Below are 12,020 nucleotides of genomic sequence, written 5' to 3'. Positions count from 1 at the left end.
GACTCATGTCTTCTAAGTTACAGTCATTCCGGTGTAAGTTTTTGGTTCCGGTCCTTCGTGGTATTCCCACCCATATTTGTCCATTTTCGTGATCCCGCATATCCCGTTCCCGCTCCCGTTCCCGGCTATTCCAGTCCCGCTCTCATTTCCGGTAAAATAATATGGTAACAGAAATGAGAGAAGTTTTTCCGTCCATTCCCGTCTGTTTTAATTTCAACGCTAGTTGAAACGGAAGCCCCGCCACCCAGGCACCCACAGCTTGCACGGCGGCGTCCCCATGCATTAAGATCTGCCCAGACCTTGGATCTCGGAGCATCCTGTCGCAAGCGCCATGAGTGAGGAGAAAGCTACCGCCATGAATGATGCCACGGAAAACAAAGGGACGCAACCGATCGAGCAGCAGCACACTGCCCCCCGGTAGCAGAACAGCAGATTAAAGGTTAATCTGGTCGCAATGGCATCGCCTGATCACCGCCTTCATGATAGCGGGAGCAGCAGCCATGGTTGCTGGCTGGTATTGTGGTGGGTCCGCGGTGCCACTCAAAACGAAGATGATTTAGCTCCCGTTAGAAAATGATTGGGAGACCACGACGCGCGCATCAGATCCGTTTCGATTTTCCGCCCGTGGACTGTGGACAGGATCACAGGAAGGAGCTGCTGACACGAGACGACGAGGCGATGCAAGTACAGTACACACCGTGCCTGCTAGTCGCTGCGTGCGGCCGCAGATTCCCGTCCCGGGCAGTCGCTCGCTCGCATCCCGAGCCAGGAGCACGGAGACCACCGCGAAACATTTGCTTGCCGGAGCAGCAAGCCGCTCCTTGATCGTAGAATACACATGGCACGTCGCTTCGCTTGATCGCTGCGAGAGCAGATGCGTGCCGGCGGTGCCGGCGACACGGCGTCGGTGCGGCAGGCCCGCACTGTTGGCCCGTGGCCCTGGGGCGGCGTCCGCGTCACGGCGTCGGCTTCTGGCTTCTCGTTCTCGACGAGCGGCCCGGTCCCTTTTGACTAATCCACGCGGCACGGGGCTAGTGCCCCTGCCTGCCACCGGCGCGGGCACGAGTGTCAGAGCCGAGGAAAAGGACGACGCGCTGTCAACCTGCCCGACTTGTCTGTTCCCACCTCCCCCCTCTTCCCCATCTGGCTACGGGCTGTACCTACCTACCACCATCTCCCGTCGCCTGTGCTGCGAACCTGTGACCGTGATCGGTCTCGCTCGCCGTCGCCCGTCGGGCGTCGGCCATGCACACGCGGAGGGAGCTCGGCGGCTCGGCCCGCCCCGGCTCGATGCGACGCCCACCTCCTGTCCTGCCCGTGCACAGCACGGCCCTCACCTTCCCCGCCTGTCCGTATCCCGTCGCCATTACGTCCTCGTCGTCATTACGCACGGAAACACACAGTGCCTCAACAGCGCCATGATTTAGCACGACTATGTCGTGATAGCCATGGAGATGGAGGCACCGACGAGTTTTTCACTTTTTCGCCCGCGTCGGTGGACCGACTCCGACACGGACCTTTTCCGCCCATTGATGGATCTGTTTCTTTCTTTCTTTCTTTTTTGCTTGCTCAACTTTTGTTGCTTTGCGGAATGCGGAATTTTAGTAGTGACGTTGTGGAAGCATGGAGCTCTTGCTGGCCACTATACCTCCTCTAGATAATCTTGGAAGCGAAATGGAAAAGCCACGAATTTCTCCACTAGCGGCCGTGTGGATAATGCGGTCATCTTGTTATCCTATTAGCAGCTTTGACCAGAAAGACGACCGCCGCCGCTCCTCCGGCCTGCACAAAGAAGGCCAGCGGCGGCGGGTCGGGGAAGGCTGCCATTTGCATCGTCCGGTGGCCTGTGGTGAAGTCCGCTGCCGCCTCCCAGTCCCATCTCCAACTTCTTGCACGAGGCCTGAAGGTGAAGGCCCGATCTGTCACCTGTTACCACGAAGCCCCACCAGCCTTCACCCATTTTTCATGCGCGCGCGCACGAACCTTTCTACCCTTGCCCTATTTCTCCATGCCCGTCGGCCATCGTCGTCCCAGTCCCAGGACCGCCGGTCCTTCTTTCCTCCTCGGCCTCGCTTGCCGTGCAGACCTGTGCGAGAGGAAAAAAGCTGCGTGCCTGCCTGCCTGCTCACTTGGCTTCCTCGCTACTCGTTCTTCCCTTCCGCGCCACGCCCACGCTACCTCCTCCCACTGGCACCTGGGCCCGTGCTCTCCGGATCCCACCTGTCACCTATCGCTCCTGCCACCACTAGCAGACCTCGACGCTACCTTCTCCCACACTGACAAGTGGGGCCCACGCTCCGATCCTGCTGCCTAGCTGGACCTTCCCCCTCGCAGCGCGTGCCGAGGTGGAGGAGGAGAGCTAGACGCCGTTGCGTGCCAGCTACACTACCCGTTTCGACCCCCGGATCGAAGCACGCGGCTCGGTAAAAGAGCGGGGGCCCGGAGCGGCACGCCTTGGCACGGAGACCAGCGGCCGAGTTGGCAGCAGCCAGCACCAGCAGCAGGTTGTGGAGAAGCGAGGGATGAGCAGCAGCCTCGCCATTGTGGAGAAGCGGCCGTCGCCGTTCCCCGGCGGCGGCTGCGCGGGCGGCGTGCTCTTCCACCTCCTCGACTGGCACCGGCGCCTCGCGCGCAAGCGCAGGCTCTTCTCCCCGCGCCGGCTGCTCCCCTCCTCGCTCCGCTCCTCCCCGCGCAGGCTCCCGTGCCCGGGGCCTCCGGCCGCCCCGCCGCCTCCCCCAGCGCTCCACCCGGCGGCCGCCGGCGCGGCCGATGGAGCCGCCCCGGGCGTCGTCGCGCGCCTCATGGGCCTCGAGTCCTGGCCCGCCGCCGCGGCGCCCCCGAGGCCGCAGAAGCAGAGGAAGGTGGAGGCGTCGCGCCCGGACGGCGGCGACGACTCCGCGGTGGTGCTCGTGCTGCCTACGCCTACTAGCCGGAGCCGCCGCCCTCCTGCGCCCGCGCAGACGACGGCGAGGAGCCACCACGGGGCCGACCTGCCGGCGCGGAGCCCGAGGCGGGCCCGGATCGTGCACGCGGCGGCGGCGAAGCTGCTGGAGCAGGGCGCGCGCGCCAGCTCGCGGGCGAGCGCCAGGATGGCCCTCGCGTACGCCTGCTCTTCCCCGCAGCACCGCAGGGACAGCCACTCCGGCGCCTTGCTCCAAGGCTCGGACGTGGGCGACGACTTCCTGTCTCGCTCTGAGAGCCTGTTGACGCCTTCCACTTCTACAAGGGTACAGATGCAGCCTCCTGTTCTTCTAGCGGAGACAGGTTGTGACATCGCTTCTGTCTCGCGTAGGCACGAGCAGCGCTCCATTGACAATGCTGCTAGTGTAGATATCACTACCAGTACAGTAGTGTTGCCAAGAATGGATTTTGCTGATGGAAACATCAGCAAACGCAGCTTGGCTATGGATGCCAAGCACAAGGAGAGTAGAGTAAGAGATGAGGTAGTACGCACTTGTGCCAGGGTTAGATCGAGTGCTGCTGCCGTTCAAACTGGAGCTGAGAGGTTGCGCAAACGAGCAACACCCACTCGGCCGGATGTTTCAGGAGGTGCCAACTCTGGAAGCTTGGCTGAATCAACGCGCCTAGTTGGGCGTGCTCGTGAATTGGTATCTGCTGGTAGGAGAGTACCACAAAGTGGTTCTGGTCCAAGAAGAGAGTTCATGGGTTCGATCCCCGAACAAGGGAACACCACTCGAAGAGATGTGATCAACCGAAGTGGATTAGCATCCACAAGCAGGATTTCAAGCAGTGCATCGGGGCCAAAAAGGGGATCACGGAAGGTGGGGCGTGATACATTAGCCAGTAACAGGGACAGCAGAAATGCAGTTGCATTTACTTCTAGATCATCCACAAAACTAGTAGCCAGAGCTTCGCCGCACAGCAGCATGTTGAAGAGTGAGTGCCCAAGTAGACTAGCACACGATACAACTAGTACTCGAATGCCGACTCCAAATACCAAATATGTGGAAGCCTCGCCTTCTGTTATGGCTACTTCTGAGAAAGATGAATTTAGCAGGCTGTTGAAAGCAAAAGTGAATGAGCTTGGCTTGTCTGACAGTAATGAGTTTACATCAATTGATGAGCCTTCAGAGAAATTGACGGCAACTATGCTGCAAAAGCTCATTTCTGCACTTACTAGTGACATGAACACTTCAATCTCTAAAAGTAGCAACTGCTCAGATGCAACAGTACCCTTAAGTTGCAATGGAAGGAGTGAAAATATTGACTGCATCGATCAATCATGTTATATTTTCACCAATGATCAATCACCTGATTTCCAGAAGTGTTATCAGGTCAGTTCAGATGCCGGGATCCTTATGTTATCCCTTCTTATTTCAGAGCTTCTGATTTGTTCTTCCTGTAATAAATGCTACTTTTATCGTGTAATTTCTTTTCCAATTTGCTTAGTAAATGCATGGTGTAGTTTTAGTGCATGTAGTGTTACATGAATCACCTTCTATAATGGTTAATATTGCTCTAGTAACTTAAAAGTCTATGATATTCTAACATGGTAACGTACTAAGGTTATGAGTGGATGCATCTATCTATACACCTTATTATACAACTGTTCTGCATGCATTCTTATGCAATAATTGACATTGAAATTTTTTGGTCTTGTACAAAAAATCATATATCAAAATAATTCTTATTCCGAAATCTATCATCATAACGAACCATTCTTTGATGTATCTTGGACAGTTGTCAGATGCATTGGAAATCATTCTGTGGAAATTAATTATTCATCTGCATCCACTTGCATTCCTTACTTTTAACAAAGTCCACAATTTTCCATGCTTTCTTCATCTTCAAAGTTGTGTTTGGTCTAGAGAGCCGTTAAATTTACTGAATTAACTACTTACTAAATTGGTAGCTTCAGAACAAATTTGTACAAAGTCGTTGTGCTAACTACTAGTCCTTCATTCTGTGCACAGAATGAACAAGATGTTGATTCTTCTGCTACATCAGTGAACAATGAGCCCAACCAGCCGAGTCCAACGTCAGTCCTTGAAGCATCTTTCTCCAATGATGCTTCTTCTGTAGGAAGTCCAGTTGAAAAGAATGGTAAACATTTCTCTTACCTTGGCTTTTATAGTAGAAAATTTTATTGCTTAGTGCTTCGAGTTATCAAATTACTGCTGAAATCTCAAATGAGAAACCAATTTCTGCCTAGCACAAAACTGACTGGTGTTGCATGTCTTGAATGCTGCTTTGCCATGTTTGTCAATGCTCAACAATTAAGAAAATTAACATGCAACCATGCCAAGGCATGAATGCTTAGATATTATTAGTCAGAATATTAACTGGTCTACAGTTCTTCATGCGTAGCAAAAAATAATTGACTGCTCTGTGTTAAGTTGAGTGGCAGAACGGATTGAGATTGTAAATTTTGTGCATGTATTTATTGATGAACTCTATCTTCTCCTTTCTTTCAGAGTGTAAAGACTTATTTGTGTCAACTGAGAACAAGATGGAAGACCTGTTTAATTTGGAGTCTGACATTGTCGATTTAGCAATGTCAATTGATACAAGGAAAACTGATGTTTTTTTCTCGAACACAAGGAAAACTGATGCTGAAGAAACGCCTTATGACAATGACAAGTTATCATGTTCACAGAATTTTCTTGCACCTGATTCTAAATTCTTTGAGTCTAGGCTCCGCAGCATCGGAGAAGCAACCATTTCAAATGCTGAACTGCTTTTGGGCAGTACAATCTATCCTTTCATCATTGAGATGCTGGAAAATGCTGTGGATATGTTTGGTGGATTAGAGTATTCTGATCTTGCTGAAGATAAGAAATATCAACATACCAACTTCCTGTTTGACTGCATTGTAGAATCATTGGATTCAAAATTCTGCGATTTTGGCAAATGTGGGTACAAGGCTTGGCTGAGATTACCGAGCAGTTTGAGCAAAGATCTATTGAAGGGCCAAATATTGGAAGATATAGGCAATTGGAGGGAATCAAGTGGGACTGCTCTTAGACAAGTTTCTGACAAAGAAGTGGACCAAGTGACTGCCAGGTGGGATGCATGTCAGGTTGAAGCATTTAACATCAGCATTGCCATCGAGAATGATATTCTCGAGGCGCTTGTTGGTGAGTTTGCCCTCGACCTATGGTGAAACAGCGTATTGACTGCTTTTATGTGAGATATTGACATGTTTGGACTTCTGCTCGCATGATTAGGGATAAATAAGATACTGCGGATTTGTTTGTAGTTGTCTGCAGTAAATTTTGACAGGGTCATGTAAGGTTGAAGGACCCCCCGGGTTGTTTTCCTATTTGTATGTTGATATGTTCTAATGGAAACATGCTAAAAGCTTAAGAGTGTCTCCTATTTTTACTCTGGGTGACTTTTTCGTGGGCACCTTTTTAACCCAACTGATGGCATAAGGGGCCGTTTAGTTCCCAAAAATTTTCACCCAAAAATTTTCATCTCCCCTTTGAACACATGTATGAAGCATTAAATGTAATTAAATAACAAAACTAATTACACAGTTTAGATGTACACGGCGAGACGAATCTTTTGAGTCTAATTAGGGTATGATTAGCCATAAGTGCTACAGTAACCCACATGTGCTAATGATGCGGTCAAAGGCCTCAAAAAATTCGTCTTGCGGTTTCCAAGTGAGTTCTGAAATTAGTTTTTTAATTAGTGTTTGAAAAGCTCTCCCGACATCTGGTCAAACACTGATGTGACACCCAAAATTTTTTGATTTTGGGAACTAAACGCCCCCTAAGCCAGGGTACATTTTGTGCGTGGCAAAAAAGGCACCTTTGCTGGATCTAGTGTAAAGCATGACTTTTGAAAACTAATGTAAAGCATGACTTGGGTGACCGTTAGTTTGTCAACGTTAACACATGTTCTTCTCTAGGATCCTTCTCTGAAGTCTGAATCTCTGTTAAACCAAGATCCAAACGCTCCACCTTTTGGCTCTGTTATGTTGGCAACTTTCTCTCGCAGCAAATCAGCACCAGCTATAGCTAGTAGAACAGAGTGATAGTGATTTGCAAATGAAACACCAGTTTGCCACTGATTGAACCACAACTGAATCTCAGTGGAACCAAGGGAATTCAAAATCAGAATGCCCCTCCTTCCTGGACCTGTACAGCTTGTCCACTGTCATCTCAGGTCAGGTGGAGTATACTAGAGAACAAATCAGCGCCAGTTCTCAAAGCAGCGTTTTGTCAAAAGTCCTTCATCGATCAGCTTAATTTATCCAGGATACAAGACACTTGACCTTAAATTGTTATCCCACATTCTAGTATATCATATGTTGATTGATCTCTTTCCAGTTTCCATGATTTGCTCTGTCACCTACTATGGCCGCTCCTTTCCTATTCCGAAATAAAGAATCCATGAACACAAATTTGAAGCAGAAATTGACATTTGTGCGAACCAAAACAGATACTAGCACGGATGATTTGTAATTGTATACAAACTCAAAACACTACAGAAACGAAAATTGAAACACATGGATTACAGGGGAAAAAGTGGAGCTACAGCAGGGGAGAAGAATCTCCCCCGTCAGACAGCTCCGACAACAAACTCACACCTGATGACAAAACAACGGTAACACGAACGGTGCACGACACGAAGAGATTAACCGAACTGCAGCTAAGATAGCAGCGGCGAGCAATTGATTGATTCTACCCGATGGAGAAGGAACCGGCAAGGCAGCGGCAGCCGTCGAAACGAGGGGGTCGTCTATCTAGAGCTGGCGCTGGACGAGAGACCTCTGCCTCTGCAGCCTCATCTCGGCGTAGAACCGCTGGATGAAGCGCTCGGCGCGGCCGTCGACCTCCTCCTCGTCCTCCTCCTCACCGTAGTCGATTACCTCCTGCTCCTGCTCCTCTTCCTCCTCCTCCTGGTCGCCATCGCCGGCGTAGGCGTCGTCGCGCCCCCACTCGAGAGCCGGGGCGAGCACGAGCTGTTCCCTGTCCGAGCGCGCGTCGGCCCGGCGCGCCAGGCCGTCCAGCACGGCGACGTCGACCTCGTCGCCGCCGCAGAAGAGGGACGTGAGGATCATCCTGGCCCTGCCCCGGCGGCGCTTGGCGGCGGCCCTCCGCCAGGCCGTGACGCCGGGGGGCGGGCCCGGGAGGAGCGGGGAGCGGGAGGGCGAGAACTGGTACTCGCCCACGTACGCGTAGTTGTAGTGGCGGAAGGGCCTGTAGCAGCGGCGCCTGGCGGCGGCGGACGCGCGCTTCTTGAAGAGGAGCAGGCCGCACTTGGCCTTGGAGATCGGGGTCAGCGGCAGCGCCAGGATGGTGGCCATCGCCCGGCCCAGGATCGGCCTGGAGCCGGAGCCGGGGCTGGAGGAGGACCGCGGCATGGCCGGAGCGGCGGCGGCGGCGGCGGATAGTTGGGGATACTCGCCGGCTTGGGCGGGCTGGGCGGTTTTCCCTCTCTTTCTCACATTCAAATGCCGGGAGTGGGAGGCTGCGATCGAGTTGGTTGCTGCGGGTGGTGGGGGGTTTTATGGTGGTGGGGCTGCGGGCGCAGCGGCACGGCTCCTGTGCAGCCGCTGCCTGCCGCTGGCTGGATCGATCGTGCCGTGCGTACACCAAAGTTATCAGGGCCCTGTTTGGATTTTAGGGGTAAAGATTTACCCAAAGGTAAATGTTTTACATCTTACATTTGCCTCTAACTAATTTACCCCATGGGATGTTTGGATTTAAGGGTAAAATGAGGATAAAAGTAGTTGAAAATAGCAATCAATGCCTCTCATGTACCCAATTTTACCCCAATTTGACACCCTCTAAGGGGTAAAGGGGTAAAGAGGGGGCCAATGGGTAAAGGGGCACATTTACCCTACATGTTTGGATTTTTAGGGGTAAATGGAAGGCAAATTTACCTCTTTTACTCATTTACCCCACCATCCAAACATGGCCCAGTAGGCAGCAGAGTAAGGCTGGTTCCAACAGTGGGTCTGCAGCCCCAGCCCGCAGCCACAGCCACATCAGCGCCACGTCAGCTCTCGCCAGCCCACTCGACCCCAGCGCTCCATCAGTGAGCCTGCAGCCTCAGCCCACAGCCACGTCAGCTTTTCCATTTCAGACTTAACCATTTCAGAACGCATTCTTTTATAATTTAAATGGACACAATAACCTCATTTTATTAAATTTAAAAATTCGGAAATTACATAAAAATTCGAAATAAAAATTGGGGACGAAATTTGTGATTTTTTGGATTTTTTTTCGAATTTTTTGGAGTTCAAACGGTCAAAAATGGCTAATTGCAACGGCTAGCTGACGTGGTAGCCGTTGGCCAATCACAGAGCGCCATGTGGCAGCCGACCGGACGCCGGGTCGGTACCGACCGGCCGGGTCGGTATCGACCGGCCGGTACCGACCGCGCGCGGCTCCAACGCCGGTCGGTACCGACCGCCCGGCCGGTCGGTAGCGCTACCGCCCCGCGCTCTCGGTTCCCGCGCTTACCGACCGGCGCGGGTCGGTAGCCGGGTCGGTACCGACCGGCGGGGGTCGGTACCGACCCCGTTGGAACCAGCCTAATGTAGGAGTAGTATCGTGGTGCGCCTTTTTAGCGCTAGTCCTTTTCGACTCGTCAACTCGTTAATGGCTACCGGGATCGGGGTTAATTCGCATTGAAATGGTGTTTTTTTTTGTTATAGATCCGGCGATGGCCATCACGGGGGCAAATTGATGGCTTACGATCCGTCAGCTCGAAAAGGATCTTGATGGGCTACGCGTTTGTGCTGCTGCTAGTAGTGTACCACTCCTGCTCCGCTCCACGGGTCCTGCTCTTTGCTGGCTCAGGCAACAGCGCGAGCCGTGGTTAGCAAACGATCCCGAGGGATCGGTTTTCACGGTACAGTATCTACCCCCGCCGTCGGTGTACCCCCTGTAGCCGATCGCGACTCGTATGCCGCCTTTATCGTTTACCCCAAGGGGATCGGAGTACGCGCTCGGCCGCGTGGTCTCCGGCGCATTCATGCTCAGCAAGCACGATGGTCTACTCGTCCCGGGACCTTTGCCCCCAGTTGCCACGGCGCTCGTCAAGCCCGCGCTGGTATACCGCGTGGGCCATTTCTATTTGCCGGTCCGTGATTAGCGCACGGCTGAGATCTTTGATCCGCGCGATGATTGTTACACGGAGCACGTCGCCGGAGCAAGTATACGGGTACCAGTACGTAGCAGCAGCAGGAACCAGCGGAACGTCGAGGCGGCGTAACTGACCGCCGCGTCGTGGGCGCGGGCCTGGCCCAGCCGGCCGCAGGTGGCCGGGCCCGGGGCAGATCACACCGATGGCGACCGACTGGACAGGGGAGTAGTAGGCTGTAGGCCAGGGGCGGGCGGGCGCGCGGTGCCGGTCGCGCCTCCCCGCGGCCCGCGCGCTCGACTGGCTCGGCGTGGGGTGGAGCGGTGGTGGGGTTCGCAGCTGGAAAGCGTTCGCCGAGGTCGGTGGTCTTGTCGGATCAGTGGCGCGCCCGGGCCGCCCGTGCCGTGCTCTGAGCTGGTGGCCGGGCACTTTCCCAACTTCAAAACCGAGCTAGCCGTTGGTTGCCCCGTTCCCTTCCCTTCCTTGTTGTCGCTGCGTTCCCGCGATGCACGCAGCCCCTCCTCCACTGCTGGCTGGCAACGCGCTGCGCAGGGGCTCGGCGCGTGATCGTGCGGATGAGTGTTTTTTCTGCCCCACGCGGGCACCTGGGGCCATGATCCGTAGCCGATACTACTTCGAAGAGAAGTAGTAGCAGTTTAGCTCGTTGATAGGGATGGAACAAGAACAAAAATAATATTAACCCAACGGCATCAGACATGGCACGCTCCAAGGTCTCCGTTCAGCGTTCACAGTTCGCTTCAGGGTGTGTTTAGTTCCACCCCGTAAACGCAAAAAAACCGTAAACGCATTAAAGTGAAAAGAAATTTTACTAATTTAAAGTACTAAATGAAGTCTATTTATAAAACTTTTTGCATGGATGAGCTGTAAATCGCGAGACGAATCTAATGAGCCTATTTAATCCATGATTTACAACAGTGATGCTACAGTAACCATCTGCTAATTATTGATTAATCATGGATTAATTAGCATCATTAGATTCGTCTCGCGATTTATAACCCATATGTAAAAAAAGTTTTGTAAATAGACTTCATTTAGTGCTTCAAATTGGAAAGATTTGAAACGCAAAATTTTTTTGCGTTTACACCCTACCGAGCTAAACACGGCCTCAGTTCGAGGAACAGGGGAAGAAACAGAGCCAGAATATGGGACTGCATACGTGCAAACAAAATTTATTCTCCGGCGAGGCGTCTGGATTTGCCCGTAGTGACGAGAATCGCAATACGGCGGACTGCATCACAGCGCGCTTGACAGCTGCTATTAACTAGCGTACAGGAGCTAGCTAGCGCAATTTCTAGCTAGCGCAATTTGCATCGGCCAAAGTGATGCGATCTGCCAATCCATGCCGTTGCCAAAGCGCTGCGGCGCCAGCGAAACATCAAACATGGTTTAGTCCTTGTTAGTCTTAGTGATGCTCGCAAAGTTCGCAGCTTGGAAGACTTGCAGATTGCAAAGATGTGAAAAGGCAAACGGGCCCCGGATTCATGCGTCACAGTTGTTACCCATCACCACGCCTTCTTCTTCTTTCGTTCTTTTAGGCCCCTTTGGGAGCGCTCCCGCTGCATCGGCTCCGGCTCCTTGGCACTGTTTTGCACTGTTTGCAACACTATAGTTTGGAGTTGGTTTTGCTGCTCCGCGCTATAGTCAACGTAAGGAAGGTTGGAGCCACCGGAGCCAGCATTTTGTGGCTCCCCCGCTCAAGTGAACAGTAGATGAACAATGCTGAAATCCGAGCTGACCAGAGCCCTCCTAGAGAGGACCTTAATAAAGGGTGAAAAAAAAATGAAGACCGATGTCGTACTGCTATTCATTTGACTAGCAGACGCATAGCCACATTTGACCGACGGCTGTACGAGCATCCCTAGGAAAAGGTTGTGCGCATGTGTGCAGTGGCAAGCACTAGAATTGCAATTCCTCGGAGAAACATTATCAGCTATTGG

The 12,020-nt window shown here is 52.6% G+C and overlaps 2 protein-coding genes across 2 annotated transcripts; one reads left to right on the top strand and one right to left on the bottom strand.

Moving 5' to 3' along the window:
• Nucleotides 1-1,878: 1,878 nt before the first annotated feature.
• On the top strand, nt 1,879-6,345 carry LOC120706097. Its single transcript, XM_039990667.1, has 3 exons — nt 1,879-4,295; nt 4,935-5,064; nt 5,436-6,345. The coding sequence occupies exons 1-3, from the start codon at nt 2,523-2,525 to the stop codon at nt 6,122-6,124; spliced, it is 2,592 nt and encodes an 863-aa protein (XP_039846601.1). The 5' UTR covers nt 1,879-2,522; the 3' UTR covers nt 6,125-6,345.
• A 1,040-nt stretch (nt 6,346-7,385) lies between these two features.
• Nucleotides 7,386-8,474, bottom strand: LOC120706096. Its single transcript, XM_039990666.1, has one exon. It carries the CDS (start codon nt 8,333-8,335, stop codon nt 7,715-7,717), a length of 621 nt encoding a protein of 206 aa, XP_039846600.1. The 5' UTR covers nt 8,336-8,474; the 3' UTR covers nt 7,386-7,714.
• Nucleotides 8,475-12,020: the final 3,546 nt, after the last annotated feature.

The sequence above is a fragment of the Panicum virgatum genome, chromosome 5K, assembly GCF_016808335.1.
Source record: "Panicum virgatum strain AP13 chromosome 5K, P.virgatum_v5, whole genome shotgun sequence".
In the NCBI taxonomy this organism is placed as follows: domain Eukaryota; kingdom Viridiplantae; phylum Streptophyta; class Magnoliopsida; order Poales; family Poaceae; genus Panicum; species Panicum virgatum.
This window is presented reverse-complemented; position numbering and strand designations above follow the sequence as displayed.